The sequence below is a fragment of the Carcharodon carcharias genome, chromosome 12 (assembly GCF_017639515.1).
Source record: "Carcharodon carcharias isolate sCarCar2 chromosome 12, sCarCar2.pri, whole genome shotgun sequence".
Lineage (NCBI taxonomy): Eukaryota > Metazoa > Chordata > Chondrichthyes > Lamniformes > Lamnidae > Carcharodon > Carcharodon carcharias.
The window spans coordinates 150,721,497-150,743,971 of NC_054478.1; the positions used below are offsets into that span (position 1 = coordinate 150,721,497).

General features: G+C 37.4%; 1 protein-coding gene across 2 annotated transcripts in view; it reads right to left on the minus strand.

Moving 5' to 3' along the window:
- nme9 (NME/NM23 family member 9) overlaps positions 1-22,475 on the minus strand; it is a 93,684-nt gene that overhangs the window by 7,835 nt on the left and 63,374 nt on the right. For both annotated transcript variants that reach the window (XM_041201311.1, XM_041201310.1), the window contains exons 12-17: positions 10,794-10,938; positions 8,759-8,866; positions 6,381-6,532; positions 5,424-5,568; positions 1,979-2,217; positions 158-214 (exon numbers count right to left, since the gene is read on the minus strand). In XM_041201311.1, the coding sequence (XP_041057245.1) occupies positions 158-214; positions 1,979-2,217; positions 5,424-5,568; positions 6,381-6,532; positions 8,759-8,866; positions 10,794-10,938 (846 nt within the window). The remainder of the gene's footprint in view (positions 1-157; positions 215-1,978; positions 2,218-5,423; positions 5,569-6,380; positions 6,533-8,758; positions 8,867-10,793; positions 10,939-22,475) is intronic.

The following is a 22,475-nucleotide window of genomic DNA, read 5'->3' on the forward strand; positions in this document are numbered from 1 at the left end:
GGGTGTTTTACAGTAGAGATAGTGTTCCTTAACTGCGAACATTAACAAGTAAAACCATTCAACTCAGGCTGGTGGGCCTGTGCAGAAACACCATCCTATTGGCTAAGTCTTCCTATCTGAATGATTTAGTTGCAGTGTTAGTTTATCGATGTCTTACCTTCAGACTCATCTCTGGATTCTGGGCTCACCACTTTCTCCAGGTCTGGTTCAATACCTACAGCATAGCAGATAAACGACAGCAGCAATAAGATCTGAGAATCGCAGAATGGTTACTGCACGAAGCAGGCCATTCAGCCCGTTCTGTCCCTGCCAGCCCACCTGATTGCATCACCTCTCTCTTAGTCTAGGATTTAAATCTGATTGGTAAGGATTGTGTGTGAAATGGGTTCAGGTTCAGTTCAGTTCCTCACGGACATGAGCTCACAGCACAAAACTGCCTCAAACTTCCCAAGATTGGAACCAAATGTTAACCTTGCTGGAAGGAACAATGGGATAAATTTCTTATGAGACAGATAAATGTCACTTTGGTGCAACGATGGTGCAGAAGCTGGAGCTTAGAGATTGCCAAGACAGACGAGACAGAGCTTGGTTCTGTATCCATTCACAGATGTAGGGGTGTTTGATACTGACGCGTGTGATCCCAATGCAAAAAACACTGACATCAATCATCTCGATGGGCACACAATCCACAATAAAGGTTAACTGCATTAAAAATGAATCTCAGGCTTTGGAATCTGTTCTGCTCCAATTCTTTTGCAGGTGTTCCAATGCTAGCACATCCATTAAAGCAAAGGAAATGAATCTAAACAGCTCCCTATGCCCAAATGAGGAACTTCCTGAGGAGCAAGCAATTGGAAAAAAAAGTCTGGAAGTGTCAGGATAGTAGGATCATGAATTCTCAGGTACTTTATACAAGCAAGAAGCAGGAGTAGGCCATTCAGCCCCTCGAGCCTGCTCCACCATTTAATAAGATCATGGCTGATCTGATAGTAACCTCAAATCTGCATCCCGCCTACCCCCGATAACCTATCACCCCCTTGCTCACCAAGAATCTATCCACCGCTGCCTTAAAAACGTTCGAAGACTCTGCTTCCGCTACCTTTTCAGGAAGAGAGTTCCAAAGACTCACAACCTTCTGAGAGAAAAAAATTTCACCTCATCCCTGTTTTAAATGAGCGACCCCTTATTTTTAAACAGTGACCCCCAGTTCTACATTCTCCCACAATAGGAAACACCCTCTCCACATCCACCCTGACAAGACCCCTCAGGATCTTATCTGTTTCAATCAAGTTGCCTCTTACTCTTCTAAACTCCAGCAGATACAAGCCTAACCTGTCCAACCTTTCCACATAAGACACCCCACCCATTCCAGGTATTAGCCTAGTAACCCTTCACTGAACTGCTTCCAATGCATTTACACCTTCCTTAAATAAGGAGACCAATACTGTACACAGTACTCCAGATGTGGTCTCACCAATGCCCTGTGTAACTGAGGCATAACCCCCCCTACTTTTGTATTCAATTCTTCTCGCAATAAACAATAACATTCTATTAGCTTTCCTAATTACCTGCTGTTCCTGCGTACTAACCTCTTGTGATTCATGCACTAGGACACCCAGATCCCTCTGCACGTCAGAGCTCTGCAGTCTCTCACCCATTTAGATAATAAGCTTCTTTTTCATTCTTCCTGCTAAAATGGACAATTTCCCACCTGTCCACATTACACTCCACTTGCCGGATCTTCGCCCACTCACTTAACCTATCTATGTCACTTCGTAGCCTCCTTAGGTCCTCTTCACAACTTACTTTCCTACCTATCTTTGTGTCATCAGCAAATGAAGGTCATTTATTTACATTGGAAAGTGATGTTGATGGGCAAAGACATAAAAGGCTGGACAGCACCAGAGTTAAAAAGAAGTTTAACCAGATCCCCAAGACACTGAACCACATCTCATTCCATTCCCAGACAGATTGGTACCTTGGACACTGCCATCGGCTCCAATGTTTATGTCCCCAAACACAAACTGGATCTTTTCCATAGCTTGGATCTGGTCAGAGGAACCATGCAAGGCGTTCTGCAAGATGTTCTTTGCAAATTTGGCCCTTAGAGAGTCTGGTGCTGTTTGCTTGGCCTCCTCAGGATCTGTGGGGCCCATTAAATCTCTCCATTCTTGCACGGCATTTTCCTTACTCAGGATCATCATTAACGAGGGACCTCTGCAGGAGATGGAGAAAGGATAGGAATTATTGTCAGCGTTGAGGTAGCTTTAATCAGCCTATCCATCAGAAAGGCATGTGGCTACTCACCCAAAGTGAACAGAAGCAGGAAGTGACCCTGAATCTTGGACACACCGGGCAGGATTTTGCAGCTCCTCCTGTGGCAGGATTTTCTGGTCTCGCTCGAAGTCGATGGAGTTCAGAACAGCCTGTCGCATTTTACTGCCCCGCCCCTGCTGTTTGGGGGGGTGCGGGGGGCCATAAAATTCCGCCCACAGTTGACTTTACACTGCACAACCTCCAATATGGCAGCCAGGAAGTGCATGCCCATGAGGAGACAGAAATCCACAGCCCGCCATCTCGTTAAAGGTTAAGGGTTCGCAGTGCAGTGAAATAGGCGACTGCATGTGGAAATAAGGGGTCGAATACCAGCTGGAGGCCCCACACTGCATGCCTGAAGCAGCAGGGAGACCAGGGGTTCCAGCCGACTGGGAACTTGCAAACAGCTGGACAGCCAGCGAGAGACCCACATCAGCTCTCCTGGGGAAGGCCCACTGTAACGAGTGCCAGTCAGGCACTAAAGCGGCCAGCAATGGGCCTTCCATATGAACTAAGACCCCGGAGGTGGAAATGCTGCCCCCTTAAGAGTTGTTGGCCAATCAGAAACTGGCAGCTGTTCTTTGTCGTCAGTGCCAACAGGCGAGGGGGGTGCTGGCAGTCGGCAATGTGCCCGCCAGGGGACCAGGATCAGTGTGGGCCCCAGGCCACAGGTGAATGATGGGGGCCTTGAGGAGGGCATCACTGGCTGGGGGTGCGGGTGGCATATGTGGGTTGAAAGAAAGGGTGAGGCTCTCAGTGGTCACCCCTTTTCCAGTGCCAGGTCCTTCAATCAGAATGTGGAAGGACCCTCATGATCTCACATTACACGCTCACTGTCTATCACCTTTACCCACCCACCAATCACAGCCATTACCCCCTCCCCCACCACTGCCTCCCAACCCAGATACCCCCACTTTCCAGTCTTACTCCCATTCTTCCCAGTCACCTCCTGACAACCTTCCCCCCCCACCCAGCTTCCTCCATTACCTGAGGGTCGCCATTGGCCCAATCTTCAACCGTGACCAGCTCGCAAGCTGCCTGTTGCTCTTTCCAACCCCCTGGCTTGATGTCAGTGAGGCCTGAGGCTGGATGCATGAGGGCCTCATTAGTGAGGTGCTGGGATCCTTTGCTGCTTGACTGCTAAGTGCAGAACCAAGCCTCAGCATCCACTCACCTCAACAGGAGCAGGAACTCTGGACAATCTCCCCTTTACCTTCTCCTGATACTGGGCCTTTTAAAATCTGTGTCTTCCTGTTGCCTTAACGAAGGCGTAACCGGGAGTTAAATTAATTAGGGGGTTTAGAAGTTATTATAGTAGTAATTTATAGACACATGTGTGTGCGGAAAAATTATTTTTCTTGTTAATAAATGTTTGATCCAGTTTTGTTAAACCTATAAAACTTGGGGGGTCTTATTATTACTGAATTCAAGACATACATCTCAAAATTTATACAAATGGCTAAACAAGTTGTGGCAGCTGTTTCAAGTTTCCCTTTAGGATTTGAACAACTCAGCATTTACCATCAGCTGTGCCATAACAGGACAGTGATTTCAAATCCCACCATGTCAGGATGTGAAATCAGATAATCTGTGGGCTCGTACTGGTGGCGATTACCATGAACACTCCTAAACTGTTGTATAAAGTAGGTCCACTAATGCTCGTTGTTACATTGTTGGTTCTTAATAGTCTCAGTAAATGCTGCCATGTTTGCACCATCCATATCTCAAGAACCAAATTTTTAAAAAGTAGTTAAGAATGTAAGAATAGTCCAGGCAAGAGGAAGTCACTGGCCCATTAAAGCTCACCCCTCTTGTACCCACAACTAACTGCATTTTGAACATCCAATACCTTTGTCTCTACTGACATGGATTGGCAGGTTATTCTGATTGTTTATCATCCTTTGAGCTAAAAAAAAATCTTTCTAATAGTCATGTTTCTTGCCCCTCTCTCCCAGTTGCGTGACTATAAACGGATGTGGGGAAAGGACATTTAACTGGACCTCAGATCAACTCAGCCACAAGGACTAAATGGCCTCGTTCCTGTCTGCTATTTATATAATTGTATAGTGTCAGAGAACATTGTTTATTTGGTTAAAAAGAAAACCAACAGAAACAAGCAGAAAATAATGTTCAATTGAATCATAGTTTCATTTTCCCTATCCTTTTCTCCGTAACCAGCTATTACTTTATGTTTCTAACCACATTGATAGCTTGGCTCCATATTAGTTTCCTTTGGATGACTTGTCTGTTGACTTCAAGGTTAAGCCAAAAGCTAAGATGATTTTCTTAGTACCACATATAATTCTAAATTTGCAATGTGCCTGTGGGATTCTATTCATGGGTTGGCTTTTGGAACCTGGGCAACATGACTGACGCAGAGTTGGCTGCAGCAACCAATTTGTTTACCTGAGACATAAGCGATGAGGGTAGAGTCATTGAATCATACAGCACAGGAGGAGCCCATTCAGTACACTGTGCCTGTGTCAGTGCTATGTCACAGCTTTCCAATCCATCTCACATCTCCTCTATGTCCTTGACAACTTGCAATATCTTCATCTTTTTGAGCGTTTGTCCAGTTCCCTTTTGCAAGTTACTACTGAATCCAAAACAAAAACAGAATTACCTGGAAAAACTCAGCAGGTCTGGCAGCATCGGCGGAGAAGAAAAGAGTTGACGTTTCGAGTCCTCATGACCCTTCGACAGATTTGGAAGTTCTGTCGAAGGGTCATGAGGACTCGAAACGTCAACTCTTTTCTTCTCCGCCGATGCTGCCAGACCTGCTGAGTTTTTCCAGGTAATTCTGTTTTTGTTTTGGATTTCCAGCATCCGCAGTTTTTTTGTTTTTACTACTGAATCCACTTCAGCTGCCCATTCAGGCAACACATTCCAGATCACAACAACTCACTGCATCAACAAAACTCCCCTCATCTCCCAATCTGGTTCTTTTACCAATTTCCTTGAATCTGTGTCCCCCTGGTTACCAACTCTCCTGTCACTGGAAACAGCTTCTCCTTATTCACTCTCTCAAACCGCTCATAATTTTGAATACCTCTATTAAATCTAGATAAAATCAGAAATATTGCGGTAAACAGAGCATTAAAACTTACTCAGACATATAGTCAACCAACTGGTCAAAGAATGGCTTGCCCTTGTGTTCCTTGTAGAACTCTTCTGCCATCTCCCTGCTTAATGTTTTCTCATCCATCTGTGATATAACGAAGCCTGCTTCTTCAATCTTCTTTATAATCTCAGCTGCCAAAGTCCAAAGCAAATGCACACAAAATATTTAGCAGATCAGTAAATGCTGGTTCTAAATTAACCTGAAAGGTTACAAGAAGAGCTGGTGCGAGGGAGAAAAATGCAGCAGTCAATGTTTGGGTGAAACTGAAACCAGATTGTTAAAAGTGAGGAAACAATAATGTTGCTTTTTTGGCCCCTGTTGGATAGAAGTTAGTCTTTGTACTACTTTTTAAAGCCTTCATTAACAAGCTCAGCCAATCTCCCAAATGTAATACCTCAAAAATGGGTAATTGGGTTAAAATAGAGGGAAACAGATTTGAGTCAAAACTCTCATGTACCGGTCAGTTCAGCAGTGACAATCTCTAACGCATTCAACTAAAAATGTTATCCTTGTTTACGATTCCCGCCAAGGTCTGGATGCATCCTACCCTTGCAATCTCCTCCAGCTTCCTGTGTTAGTCCAGACCCTCTGCCCTTCTTCATATACCTCCCTCTGTCCGCCAATGAGATACGACCTTCATCCATTTGGCTTCTACACGTTGGAGCAGTGACCCCAGATCTCCCCAACTTGTTACATCTCTCCCCCGGCCTACAAAACCCTCCTCAAAATCTACCTCCCTGACCGATTCTTGGGCGATTTTCTTTTCCAACTTGACATGCTGTCTCTGTGAGATGCTTTAGGATATTTATTGCCTTGAAGGAGCTGGTTCAATGGAACTCATTGTCCTTTGATTTCATGATTAACAATGATTCCTCCAATCACAACAGAGCCACAGCCCTTATGTTGTATTAGATCATCAATGTCCATATTTCCCTCAGTTTACCTCGGTGTTCCTCTAGAACATCTGGTTTGACAGCAGCCAGTGTATGCTCCATCGAGAAGAAGAATTTCAGCTCCTTTTCTGCTTCCTGTGGTGTTCCACTACCATGCAACTGGTTAATTGGAACAGTTTCCACTGCAAACTGTGCTCGCAGGCTACAAAAGAAATGAAACAAGCACATTAAGTAGAACCACACAATCTTTCCCACTAGGAAATTCAGAAATATTTTCAGAAAGTCTTCTATCAGAAAAAAAGATTAAAGATTTACAACTGATCACACCACAGTTCCAGAGTTTAACCTCCTTCAGCAAAGTTGCATCAAGAATTCATAGTGTCATGAAGCTATTAATGTGTATAATTTTATTGGAAAATATTTTTCTTTTAAAATAGAGGTTTAGTCTGTGGGTGTGTCTTAATGGGATTAAAACCAGCTAGTCTGGGTGCTTTGATATCTATTAGTTTTGATATGTAAGAGAGATGGCGTGCAATTGCATTTTTTGAATAGGCCATTCAAGAAGTGGGGTGAAGACTTGACGCCTTTCTAGCAGCTACCAAGCAATATGTTTATATTACTAATCAAATTGGTACAATGAAAGGGGTTTTATTGTTAGAGAGGTTTAGCTCAGAGGTTGTTGATACAATGAGAATTTACATTCAATGGGCAGTAGGTATAACTTCAGCAGTGTTGTGTGTGTGTAGAGCAGAGGCAATGTGAGATCAAAAGGCAGCTGTAAGCCTCCAACTGGCTCCACAGGAACCAAAGTGAAAAGAACTCATTTTGAATTCATAAGGTGAAAATGCTTTGCCTGGTGTCTGGTTAAGTCTATGGGTTGCTGATGCCTTAATGGAGATTAGTTTGGAAATGTGTTAAAAGTTATGATAGTAGTAATTTGTAGCCATGTGTATATATATTTTAACCTGTGTAAATTAATAAAATGTTTCATTTAGTTTAACGTGGTCTGATTACTGAATTTAGAGTCGCATCTCAAACATAACACTTAAAATTATAGGTTATGACAGTTGTTTAAAGTTTCCCTCCGGGAATTTAAAATAACTCTACTTTACCAACTGCATCGCTCATAACAATAGATCTGATATAACGATAAGGTGCAGGGTGAAGCTTCATCTACACTGCCCTATCTACTACTCTTAGGTTCAATATAGCCCAGGGTACACAGCAAAATTTGACAGCTGAGGAGGGTTGTAACAAAATAAATAATCACAAAGAGCAGTATTACTGCCCTTTGTATGTAAGTTGAGTTGCACAGCCAGGAAAGACCCTGGGTTTTCACACTAGTGGTTAAGGCGATGGACTGCTAATCCACTGTGCTTTGCACATGTGGGTTTGAATCCCACCCTCATTGTCAGTTTATTCGAGAACGTGGTGCTTATTACTTCCACGGTTGGCAATGCCTCCAGAACTGGCAGGTTGTCTGTCTCTTTCAAAAGGCTCCAAACGTTCAGAGATAGCAGTGTCACCTCATTTACATCAGAGCATTGCTGCCAAAGTCAGAGCTGCCACTGCTGGCATCACACTCTATTAGCTTCCTCACTATGCAGTGGGCAAATCTGCTGGGAGCCCACACTTGACATCTTCACTCAATTTATCAGATGGACCAAGATGGCAGATTCTTTGCACCATTTCAGCATTTCACATTTTACTTTGCAAAGAAATTCCGGGAGAAACTTGACGAAAGATTTCAACTGATTACTGGATACCGATACATTTCCAAATTACAATAACAGACCACGCACTCTGCACAGGCCCTGCATTTCTTTGATCCACCACACAACAAAGAGCTTCTGTCGATGTTTCCTTAAGGAATACACTGTTTATATCGCCCTCCAGCTGGGTTTCTTCTCTGAACTCTTCCCTCCTGAAGGCAGTAAGTTGCGTTGGGGTGCAGGTCCGAGAGTACAAACAGGCTCCCCACACCTTGTCGCATGTGAGCTGAGACTGTGACCTGCCAGCGGGCTGCTTTAACATTATTGTGCAGACTGGATAGTTAGCTTGTCCTCACCCAGCATCCCTACACATGCACTTGTGAGCAAGGGACATGAGTCAGTAATCAGGACCATCAAATCTGGAAGGTTTGTTTCCTTCCTGTGCCCTGGCCTAAAAGCACAGCAACCAATTTAAGCACCTTTGTTCCTGTTGTTTTGGCTGGGATTAAACAAACTCAATGTAGGTGATAAATCAAACCGTGACTCCTTCTGGACCAGATGCATCTTCCCACCGATTATTGGAGGAATGATCAGGCAACTGAATCGGAATAGTACAATGTTGTGTAGACGGCATTAAACATTCTGACCTAACTCTAAAAATAAAACCACTCCCACAGATTACAAAGAAAATCGCACAGTTAACTGAAGGGACAAACCTTTCAGGGGATTCCTCCTTTGCCTGATTCACATCCTTTGGTCCCAGCAACTTCCTCCAGCGTTCAACAGCATCGGTGCTAGCAAGAGCCAAGGCCAGCACAGGCCCACTGCAACAGAGTACAGATTAACTAGTGTGCCCCACCTAAAGGTTACTGAACAAAAAAACCGATAGGTTTCTTAAAAATATTAATAATTGATTTTGATGAATGGCGTTCCGATCAAGGGCTCAACAAGATGGGAGACCACTGACCATTTGTTCTGGGGTGTCTGCATCAGAACTTTGAGGAAACATTTTCTCCAATCAAAAGAAAACATCTCAGGTGCTGAAAGGGTTGGGGGGCGGGGGGGTAGGGGGGGCGGGGGGGTGGTCAGCTCTGCTCAGGGGAGACGCCACTCATCTCAGCCTCAGACCCTACGGACAGAGTCACATCCCGGGCTGCCCACGGGTTGTTGGAGCTTCAGCAGGATCAAGCCCTGACACACTTGTTCGATGCACAGCAGCCGAAAGCTGCTCCCTTCAGCTCCTACCAGAGGCAAAGGAGCCAGGGACAAAAAAGATCCCCGTCTCCCCAAAGGAGACCACCTCGCCTCCAGGCGAGGCTTCAGATTGGCTACCTTGGTGTCAAAAAGGCTTGTGGCCTTTCAGAATTCCCCAAATGGTCTGACAGCGTCTCACAGCTGGAACGAGTTGCGCTGAAGCCTCTTTGTAAAGACGTTCTCAGACAAGAGCAGGGCCGGAGTGGGGCGGGTGTGGACTGGCAGCGCTCACTGACACTCTCTCTTGATAAAGGGTTATAGCCGAGGATCCAGCATTCTGCCCAGTGGTTGTGGGGTACTGACATTTCTAAGTAATTCTTCCAACAAAGATCTGTGCCAACAACAAATATTTATGTTGCTAAAGGTCATCAATTAAAGAAGGCAACTTTATTGAATTAATCCACAATCTCCACGTTTCACTCCAGTAAGTTCAGCTCCGACTTGTTAGCATGCTGAAATGGTTAAAAGCAGCCTGGGAGCAGACACACTGTACAGAAAACACTCTGAAATCATACAATGACAATCTGCTCCAGTGACATTAGGAATAGATTTTTTTCAGCGTAACTTCACACACACACACACACACTTTTTCTTCCCCTTTGGGGAAGTGGCTGATTATTAACCCATTGAGAACCACATCATGAATGCTCCTTCTGTCGCCAACTGGTGGAGATTTGAACCTAGAATTTCTGGTCCAGAGGTAGGGAACTCTACCATGGGGCCAGACAACCTCCTCGCTTAGGAATAGATGAACGGTTCCCACACATTCAATGCTCCTCATAATATTAAATCAGGTAGGATTGAACATTTTTAAATTGTCTATAAGCTATCACACACTGTAACCAGGGATACCTGAGCTGTACCAGTAACAAAACAATATTGCATAACATTCCTGATTATGAAGCCATTCAGTGGGATATATCGTGAGTTAAACACATCAGCTGGCATTATTACAATCTGCATTTGTATAAAGCCTTTAATGTAAGAACATGTCCCTCAGTTGGGGAGTTGGCAAAAGGCACAGTCCAAAAGGTGGGTTTGAATCAAGGTTTTCAAAGGAGACCAGGCATTTCGTAAAATGAGGATGACATTTCAGAAGGCTTTCTAGACAGTTGGTCCAAGAGAGTTAAAAACTCCAGCAGCGAGTAAGGTTGAGCTTTGCTATCTTGGCAGATGGATAAAAGGGTTCGATAGAAAGGAGTGAGATCAGGACGGTGTTTGGCAATGCTGTGGAGATGGTGAAGCGTTTATAATGTAACAACATTGAGAGTCTGTGGCATTTGTTATAGCTGGTTTATTGGCTACCAATTAGAAAATAAACATTTAAATATTTTCTTACAAGTGATGTGGTGGCAAAGAGTCCTCTGTCCATCAGCCAAAAGTCTAGTCAGATTGGCTTCTGTACCAATTGTGTACACCAGTGTATGGCCTCCCTTCAATATATTACGTCCTTTAAATCTACCCAAAGGCTGCAAGATACAGACGAGGAGTTGGTACCTGGTCATGTTCTGAAGGAGAGCTGGGAAATATTCTTCCTGTGTGTGCTCACTGTAGAACTTATTAACCTGTTTCTCTGTCAGTACAACCTCCTTCTGCAGGGCAATCATAAAGCCAGCTTCTGCAATTTTCTTCAGGATATCATCTGCATGTCAGGAAAAAAGGATTAATATCAGACAGATCAACGTCAGTGCTGTGGGATGACATGCATCCTAAGATTCATATTTTTATCATGTCAGGCTTTTGTGTAGTAAATACTATAGCGAATATAATCGTGCAGTAAATACTATAGCGAAAACAGTCATGTAGTAAATAGTATAGTGAATATAATCGTGCAGAAAATACTATAGCGAATATAATCGTGCAATAAATACTATAGTGAATATAATCATGCAATAAATACTATAGTGAATATAATCGTGCAGTAAATACTATAGAGAATATAATCGTGCTGTAAATACTATAGCGAATATAATCGTGCAATAAATACTATAGTGAATATAATCATGCAATAAATACTAGAGTGAATATAATCGTGCAGTAAATACTATGGTGAATATAATCGTGCAATAAATACTATAGCGAATATAATCGGGCAATAAATACTATAGTGAATATAAATCGATAGAAAGGAGTGAATCAGGACGGTGAATGCTATGGAATGGTGAAGCGTTTATAATGTAACAACATGAAGTCTGTGGCATTTGTTATAGCTATGGTGAATAGAAAATAAACAGTAAATATTTTCTTACAAGTGATGTGGTGGCAAAGAGTCCTCTGTCCATCAGCCAAAAGTCTAGTCAGATTGGCTTCTGTACCAATTGTGTACACCAGTGTATGGCTTCAATATATTACGTCCTTTAAATACAAAGGCTGCAAGATACAGACGAGGAGTTGGTACTGGTCATGTTCTGAAGGAGATAATATTCTTCCTGTGTGTGCTCACTGTAGAACTTATTAAGTTTCTCTGTCAGTAAATTCTGCAGGGCAAATACAGTCATGTCTGCAATTTTCTTCAGGAATATCATCTGCATGTAGGAAAAAAGGATTATATCAGACAGATCAACGTCAGTGCAGTATGACATGCATCCTAGATTCATATATAATCGTGCAGTAAATACTATAGCGAATATAATCGTGCAGTAAATACTACAGTGAAAACAGTCATGTAGTAAATACTATAGTGAATATAATCGTGCAGTAAATACTATAGTGAATATAATCGTGCAGTAAATACTACAGCGAAAACAGTCATGTAGTAAATACTATAGCGAATAAAATCATGCAGTAAATACTATAGTGAATATAATCGTGCAGTAAATACTATGGTCAAGATAATCGTGCAGTAAATACTATAGCGAATATAATCATGTAGTAAAAACTATAGTGAATATAATCGTGCAGTAAATACTATAGTGAATATAATCGTGCAGTAAATACCATAGCGAATATAATTGTGCAGTAAATACTATAGTGAATATAATCGTGCAGAAAATACTATGGTGAATATAATCGTGCAGAAAATACTATAGTGAATATAATTGTGCAGTAAATACTATAGCGAATATAATCGTGCAGTAAATACTACAGTGAAAACAGTCATGTAGTAAATACTATAGTGAATATAATCGTGCATTAAATACTATAGTGAATATAATTGTGCAGTAAATACTATAGTGAATATAATCGTGCAGTAAATACTACAGCGAAAACAGTCATGTAGTAAATACTATAGCGAATATAATCATGCACTAAATACTATGGTGAATATAATCGTGCAGTAAATACTATAGCGAATATAATCGTGCAGTAAATACTATAGCGAATATAATCGTGCAGTAAATACTATGGTGAATATAATCATGCAGTAAATACTGTAGTGAATATAATCGTGCAGAAAATACTATGGTGAATATAATCGTGCAGTAAATACTACAGCGAAAACAGTCATGTTGTAAATACTATAGTGAATATAATAATGCAGAAAATACTATAGCGAATATAATCATGCAATAAATACTATGATGAATATAATCGTGCAGTTAATACTATGGTGAATATAATTGTGCAGTAAATACTATGGTGAATATAAGTGTGCAGTAAATACTACAGCGAAAACAGTCATGTTGTAAATACTATAGCGAATATAATTGTGTAGTAAATACTATAGCGAATATAATCGTGCAGTAAATACTATAGCGAATATAATCGTGCAGTAACTACTACAGTGAAAACAGTCATGTAGTAAATACTATAGTGAATACAGTCATGTAGCAAATATTATAGCGAATACAATCGTGCAGTAAATACTATAGCAAATACAGTCATGTAGTAAATACTATAACAAATACAGTCATGTAGTAAATACTATAGTGAATATGATCGTGCAGTAAATACTACAGTGAATACAGTCATGTAGCAAATACTATAGTGAATATAATCATGCAGTAAATACTATAGTGAATATAATCGTGCAGTAATTACTAGAGCGAATATAATCGTGCAGTAAATACTATAGCAAATACGGTCATGTAGTAAATATTATACAGAATACGGTCGTGTTGTAAATATTATAGAGAATACGGTCATGTAGTAAATATTACAGCGAATACGGTCGTGTAGTAAATATTATAGAGAATACGGTCATGTAGTAAATATTACAGCGAATACGGTCGTGTAGTAAATATTATAGAGAATACGGTCATGTAGTAAATATTATAGAGAATACGGTCATGTAGTAAATATGATAGCCAATACGGTCGTGTTGTAAATATTATAGAGAATACGGTCATGTTGTAAATATTATAGAGGATACGGTCGTGTTGTAAATATTACAGCGAATATGGTCGTGTAGTAAATATTATAGAGAATACGGTCATGTCGTAAATATTATAGAGAATATGGTCGTGTAGTAAATATTATAGCAAATACGGTCGTGTAGTAAATATTATATAGAATACAGTCATGTAGTAAATATTAGAGAGAATACGGTCGTGTTGTAAATATTATAGCAAATACGGTCGTGTAGTAAATATTATAGAGAATACGGTCATGTAGTAAATATTGTAGAGAATACGATCATGTAGTAAATATTAAAGCGAATACGGTCGTGTTGTAAATATTATAGAGAATACGGTCGTGTTGTAAATATTATAGAGAATACGGTCGTGTAGTAAATATTATAGCCAATACGGTCGTGTTGTAATTATTATAGAGAATACGGTCGTGTAGTAAATATTATAGAGAATACGGTCGCGCTGTAAATGATACGGCGAATACAGTCGTGTTGTAAATGATACAGCGAATACGGTCCTGTTGTAAATATTGTAGAGAATACGGTCATGTAGTAAATATTATAGAGAATGCGGTCGTGTAGTAAATATTATAGAGAATACGGTCGTGTTGCAAATATTATAGCGAATACGGCCGTGTTGTAAATAGTATAGAGGATACGGTCGTGTTGTAAATATTACAGCGAATATGGTCGTGTAGTAAATATTATAGAGAATACGGTCGTGTAGTAAATATTATAGAGAATACGGTGGTGCTGTAAATGATACAGCGAATACGGTCCTGTTGTAAATATTGTAGAGAATACGGTCGTGTAGTAAATATTATAGAGAATGCGGTCGTGTTGTAAATATTATACAGAATACGGTCGTGTAGTAAATATTATAGAGAATATGGTCGTGTTGCAAATATTATAGCGAATACGGGCGTGTTGTAAATATTATAGAGAATACGGCCGTGTAGTAAATATTATAGAGAATACGGTCGTGTAGTAAATATTATAGAGAATACGGTCGTGTTGTAAATGTTATAGCGAATACGGTCGTGTAGTAAATATTATAGAGAATACGGTCGTGTAGTAAATATTATAGAGAATACGGTCGTGTTGTAAATATTATAGTGAATACAATCATGTAGTAAATATTATAGAGAATACGGTCATGTAGTAAATGTTATAGTGAATACGGTCGTGTAGTAAATATTATAGAGAATACGGTCGTGTTGTAAATATTATAGAGAATACGGTCGTGTTGTAAATATTATAGCGAATACGGTCGTGTAGTAAATATTATAGAGAATACGGTCGTGTAGTAAATATTCAAGAGAATACGGTCATGTTGTAAATATTATAGCGAATACGGTTGTGTAGTAAATATTATAGTGAATATGGTCATGTAGTAAATATTATAGAGAATACGGCCATGTTGTAAATATTATAGAGAATACGGTCGTGTTGTAAATGTTATAGAGAATACGGTCGTGTAGTAAATATTATAGAGAATACGGTCGTGTAGTAAATATTATAGAGAATACGGTCGTGTTGTAAATATTATAGTGAATACAATCACGTAGTAAATATTATAGTGAATACGGTCGTGTAGTAAATATTATAGAGAATACTGTCACGTTGTAAAAATTATAGAGAATACGGTCGTGTAGTAAATATTATAGAGAATACGGTCGTGTTGTAAATATTACAGAGAATACGTTCGTGTTGTAAATGTTATAGAGAATATGGTCATGTCGTAAATATTATAGAGAATACGGCCGTGTAGTAAATATTATAGAGAATACGGTCATGTAGTAAATATTATAGAGAATATGGTCATGTCGTAAATATTATAGAGAATACGGCCGTGTAGTAAATATTATAGAGAATACGGTCGTGTAGTAAATATTATAGAGAATACTGTCATGTAGTAAATATTATAGAGAATACGGTTGTGTAGTAAATATTATAGAGAATACGGTCGTGTAGTAAATGTTATAGAGAATACGGTCGTGTTGTAAATATTATAGAGAATACAGTCATGTTGTAAATGTTATAGAGAATATGGTCATGTCGTAAATATTATAGAGAATACGGCCGTGTAGTAAATATTATAGAGAATACGGTCGTGTTGTAAATATTATAGAGAATACAGTCATGTTGTAAATGTTATAGAGAATATGGTCATGTCGTAAATATTATAGAGAATACGGTCGTGTAGTAAATGTTATAGAGAATACGGTCATGTAGTAAATATTATAGAGAATACAGTCATGTTGTAAATGTTATAGAGAATATGGTCATGTCGTAAATATTATAGAGAATACGGCCGTGTAGTAAATATTATAGAGAATACGGTCATGTAGTAAATATTATAGAGAATATGGTCATGTCGTAAATATTATAGAGAATACGGCCGTGTAGTAAATATTATAGAGAATACGGTCATGTCGTAAATATTATAGAGAATACGGCCGTGTAGTAAATATTATAGAGAATACGGCCGTGTAGTAAATATTATAGAGAATACGGTCGTGTGGTAAATATTATAGAGAATACGGTCGTGTGGTAAATATTATAGAGAATACGGTCGTGTAGTAAATATTATAGAGAATACGGTCGTGTTGTAAATATTATAGTGAATACAATCATGTAGTAAATATTATAGTGAATACGGTCGTGTAGTAAATGTTATAGTGAATACGGTCGTGTAGTAAATATTATAGAGAATACGGTCGTGTTGTAAATATTATAGCGAATACGGTCGTGTAGTAAATATTATAGAGAATACGGTCGTGTAGTAAATATTATAGACAATACGGTCGTGTTGTAAATATTATAGTGAATACAATCATGTAGTAAATATTATAGAGAATACGGTCATGTAGTAAATGTTATAGTGAATACGGTCGTGTAGTAAATGTTATAGTGAATACGGTCGTGTAGTAAATATTATAGAGAATACGGTCGTGTTGTAAATATTATAGCGAATACGGTCGTGTAGTAAATATTATAGAGAATACGGTCGTGTAGTAAATATTCAAGAGAATACGGTCATGTTGTAAATATTATAGCGAATACGGTTGTGTAGTAAATATTATAGTGAATATGGTCATGTAGTAAATATTATAGAGAATACGGCCATGTTGTAAATATTATAGAGAATACGGTCGTGTTGTAAATGTTATAGAGAATACGGTCGTGTAGTAAATATTATAGAGAATACGGTCGTGTAGTAAATATTATAGAGAATACGGTCGTGTTGTAAATATTATAGTGAATACAATCACGTAGTAAATATTATAGTGAATACGGTCGTGTAGTAAATATTATAGAGAATACTGTCACGTTGTAAATATTATAGAGAATACGGTCGTGTAGTAAATATTATAGAGAATACGGTCATGTTGTAAATATTACAGAGAATATGTTCGTGTAGTAAATGTTATAGAGAATACGGTCGTGTTGTAAATATTATAGAGAATACGGTCGTGTTGTAAATATTATAGAGAATACAGTCATGTTGTAAATGTTATAGAGAATATGGTCATGTCGTAAATATTATAGAGAATACGGCCGTGTAGTAAATATTATAGAGAATACGGTCATGTAGTAAATATTATAGAGAATATGGTCATGTCGTAAATATTATAGAGAATACGGCCGTGTAGTAAATATTATAGAGAATACGGTCATGTAGTAAATATTATAGAGAATACAGTCATGTAGTAAATATTATAGAGAATACGGCCGTGTAGTAAATATTATAGAGAATACGGTCATGTAGTAAATATTATAGAGAATATGGTCGTGTTGTAAATATTATAGAGAATACGGTCGTGTAGTAAATATTACAGAGTATACGGTCGTGTAGTAAATATTATAGAGAATACGGTCGTGTTGTAAATGTTATAGAGAATACGGTCATGTAGTAAATATTATAGAGAATACAGTCATGTAGTAAATATTATAGAGAATACGGCCGTGTAGTAAATATTATAGAGAATACGGTCATGTAGTAAATATTATAGAGAATATGGTCGTGTTGTAAATATTATAGAGAATACGGTCGTGTAGTAAATATTACAGAGTATACGGTCGTGTAGTAAATATTATAGAGAATACGGTCGTGTAGTAAATGTTATAGAGAATACGGTCGTGTAGTAAATATTATAGAGAATACGGTCGTGTAGTAAATATTATAGAGAATACGGTCGTGTTGTAAATGTTATAGAGAATACGGTCGTGTAGTAAATATTATAGCGAATACGGTCGTGTAGTAAATATTATAGAGAATACGGTCGCGTTGTAAATATTATAGAGAATACGGTCGTGTTGTATATATTACAGAGAATACGTTCGTGTAGTAAATGTTATAGAGAATACGGTCGTGTTGTAAATATTATAGAGAATACGGTCGTGTTGTATATATTACAGAGAATACGTTCGTGTGGTAAATGTTATAGAGAATACGGTCGTGTTGTAAATATTATAGAGAATACGGTCGTGTTGTATATATTACAGAGAATACGTTCGTGTAGTAAATGTTATAGAGAATACGGTCGTGTTGTAAATATTATAGAGAATACGGTCATGTCTTAAATGTTATAGAGAATATGGTCATGTCGTAAATATTATAGAGAATACGGTCATGTAGTAAATATTATAGAGAATACAGTCGTGTAGTAAATATTATAGAGAATACGGTCGTGTAGTAAATATTATAGAGAATACAGTCGTGTAGTAAATATTATAGAGAATATGGTCGTGTAGTAAATATTATAGAGAATACGGTCGTGTAGTAAATATTATAGAGAATACGGTCGTGTTGTAAATATTATAGTGAATACAATCATGTAGTAAATATTATAGAGAATACGGTCATGTAGTAAATGTTATAGTGAATACAGTCGTGTAGTAAATATTATAGAGAATACGGTCGTGTTGTAAATATTATAGTGAATACAATCATGTAGTAAATATTATAGAGAATACGGTCATGTAGTAAATGTTATAGTGAATCCGGTCGTGTAGTAAATATTATAGAGAATACGGTCGTGTAGTAAATATTATAGAGAATACGGTCATGTCGTAAATATTATAGAGAATACGGTCGTGTGGTAAATATTATAGAGAATACGGTCGTGTGGTAAATATTATAGAGAATACGGTCGTGTAGTAAATATTATAGAGAATACGGTCGTGTTGTAAATATTATAGTGAATACAATCATGTAGTAAATATTATAGAGAATACGGTCATGTAGTAAATGTTATAGTGAATACGGTCGTGTAGTAAATGTTATAGTGAATACGGTCGTGTAGTAAATATTATAGAGAATACGGTCGTGTTGTAAATATTATAGCGAATACGGTCGTGTAGTAAATATTATAGAGAATACGGTCGTGTAGTAAATATTCAAGAGAATACGGTCATGTTGTAAATATTATAGCGAATACGGTTGTGTAGTAAATATTATAGTGAATATGGTCATGTAGTAAATATTATAGAGAATACGGCCATGTTGTAAATATTATAGAGAATACGGTCGTGTTGTAAATGTTATAGAGAATACGGTCGTGTAGTAAATATTATAGAGAATACGGTCGTGTAGTAAATATTATAGAGAATACGGTCGTGTTGTAAATATTATAGTGAATACAATCACGTAGTAAATATTATAGTGAATACGGTCGTGTAGTAAATATTATAGAGAATACTGTCACGTTGTAAATATTATAGAGAATACGGTCGTGTAGTAAATATTATAGAGAATACGGTCATGTTGTAAATATTACAGAGAATATGTTCGTGTAGTAAATGTTATAGAGAATACGGTCGTGTTGTAAATATTATAGTGAATACAATCACGTAGTAAATATTATAGTGAATACAGTCGTGTAGTAAATATTATAGAGAATACTGTCACGTTGTAAAAATTATAGAGAATACGGTCGTGTAGTAAATATTATAGAGAATACGGTCGTGTTGTAAATATTACAGAGAATACGTTCGTGTTGTAAATGTTATAGAGAATATGGTCATGTCGTAAATATTATAGAGAATACGGCCGTGTAGTAAATATTATAGAGAATACGGTCATGTAGTAAATATTATAGAGAATATGGTCATGTCGTAAATATTATAGCGAATACGGCCGTGTAGTAAATATTATAGAGAATACGGTCATGTAGTAAATATTATAGAGAATACGGCCATGTAGTAAATATTATAGAGAATACGGTCATGTAGTAAATATTATAGAGAATATGGTCGTGTTGTAAATATTATAGAGAATACGGTCGTGTAGTAAATATTACAGAGTATACGGTCGTGTAGTAAATATTATAGAGAATACGGTCGTGTTGTAAATGTTATAGAGAATACGGTCGTGTAGTAAATATTATAGAGAATACGGTCGTGTAGTAAATATTATAGAGAATACTGTCATGTAGTAAATATTATAGAGAATACGGTCATGTGGTAAATATTATAGAGAATACGGTCGTGTGGTAAATATTATAGAGAATACGGTCGTGTGGTAAATATTATAGAGAATACGGTCGTGTAGTAAATATTATAGAGAATACGGTCGTGTTGTAAATATTATAGTGAATACAATCATGTAGTAAATATTATAGAGAATACGGTCATGTAGTAAATGTTATAGTGAATACGGTCGTGTAGTAAATGTTATAGTGAATACGGTCGTGTAGTAAATATTATAGAGAATACGGTCGTGTTGTAAATATTATAGAGAATACGGTCGTGTAGTAAATATTATAGAGAATACGGTCGTGTAGTAAATATTCAAGAGAATACGGTCATGTTGTAAATATTATAGCGAATACGGTTGTGTAGTAAATATTATAGTGAATATGGTCATGTAGTAAATATTATAGAGAATACGGCCATGTTGTAAATATTATAGAGAATACGGTCGTGTTGTAAATGTTATAGAGAATACGGTCGTGTAGTAAATATTATAGAGAATACGGTCGTGTAGTAAATATTATAGAGAATACGGTCGTGTTGTAAATATTATAGTGAATACAATCACGTAGTAAATATTATAGTGAATACGGTCGTGTAGTAAATATTATAGAGAATACTGTCACGTTGTAAATATTATAGAGAATACGGTCGTGTAGTAAATATTATAGAGAATACGGTCATGTTGTAAATATTACAGAGAATATGTTCGTGTAGTAAATGTTATAGAGAATACGGTCGTGTTGTAAATATTATAGTGAATACAATCACGTAGTAAATATTATAGTGAATACAGTCGTGTAGTAAATATTATAGAGAATACTGTCACGTTGTAAAAATTATAGAGAATACGGTCGTGTAGTAAATATTATAGAGAATACGGTCGTGTTGTAAATATTACAGAGAATACGTTCGTGTTGTAAATGTTATAGAGAATATGGTCATGTCGTAAATATTATAGAGAATACGGCCGTGTAGTAAATATTATAGAGAATACGGTCATGTAGTAAATATTATAGAGAATATGGTCATGTCGTAAATATTATAGCGAATACGGCCGTGTAGTAAATATTATAGAGAATACGGTCATGTAGTAAATATTATAGAGAATACGGCCATGTAGTAAATATTATAGAGAATACGGTCATGTAGTAAATATTATAGAGAATATGGTCGTGTTGTAAATATTATAGAGAATACGGTCGTGTAGTAAATATTACAGAGTATACGGTCGTGTAGTAAATATTATAGAGAATACGGTCGTGTTGTAAATGTTATAGAGAATACGGTCGTGTAGTAAATATTATAGAGAATACGGTCGTGTAGTAAATATTATAGAGAATACTGTCATGTAGTAAATATTATAGAGAATACGGTCGTGTAGTAAATATTATAGAGAATACGGTCGTGTAGTAAATGTTATAGAGAATACGGTCGTGTTGTAAATATTATAGAGAATACAGTCATGTTGTAAATGTTATAGAGAATATGGTCATGTCGTAAATATTATAGAGAATACGGCCGTGTAGTAAATATTATAGAGAATACGGTCGTGTTGTAAATATTATAGAGAATACAGTCATGTTGTAAATGTTATAGAGAATATGGTCATGTCGTAAATATTATAGAGAATACGGTCGTGTAGTAAATGTTATAGAGAATACGGTCATGTAGTAAATATTATAGAGAATACAGTCATGTTGTAAATGTTATAGAGAATATGGTCATGTCGTAAATATTATAGAGAATACGGCCGTGTAGTAAATATTATAGAGAATACGGTCATGTAGTAAATATTATAGAGAATATGGTCATGTCGTAAATATTATAGAGAATACGGCCGTGTGGTAAATATTATAGAGAATACGGTCATGTCGTAAATATTATAGAGAATACGGCCGTGTAGTAAATATTATAGAGAATACGGCCGTGTAGTAAATATTATAGAGAATACGGCCGTGTAGTAAATATTATAGAGAATACGGTCATGTCGTAAATATTATAGAGAATACGGTCGTGTGGTAAATATTATAGAGAATACGGTCGTGTGGTAAATATTATAGAGAATACGGTCGTGTAGTAAATATTATAGAGAATACGGTCGTGTTGTAAATATTATAGTGAATACAATCATGTAGTAAATATTATAGAGAATACGGTCATGTAGTAAATGTTATAGTGAATACGGTCGTGTAGTAAATGTTATAGTGAATACGGTCGTGTAGTAAATATTATAGAGAATACGGTCGTGTTGTAAATATTATAGCGAATACGGTCGTGTAGTAAATATTATAGAGAATACGGTCGTGTAGTAAATATTCAAGAGAATACGGTCATGTTGTAAATATTATAGCGAATACGGTTGTGTAGTAAATATTATAGTGAATATGGTCATGTAGTAAATATTATAG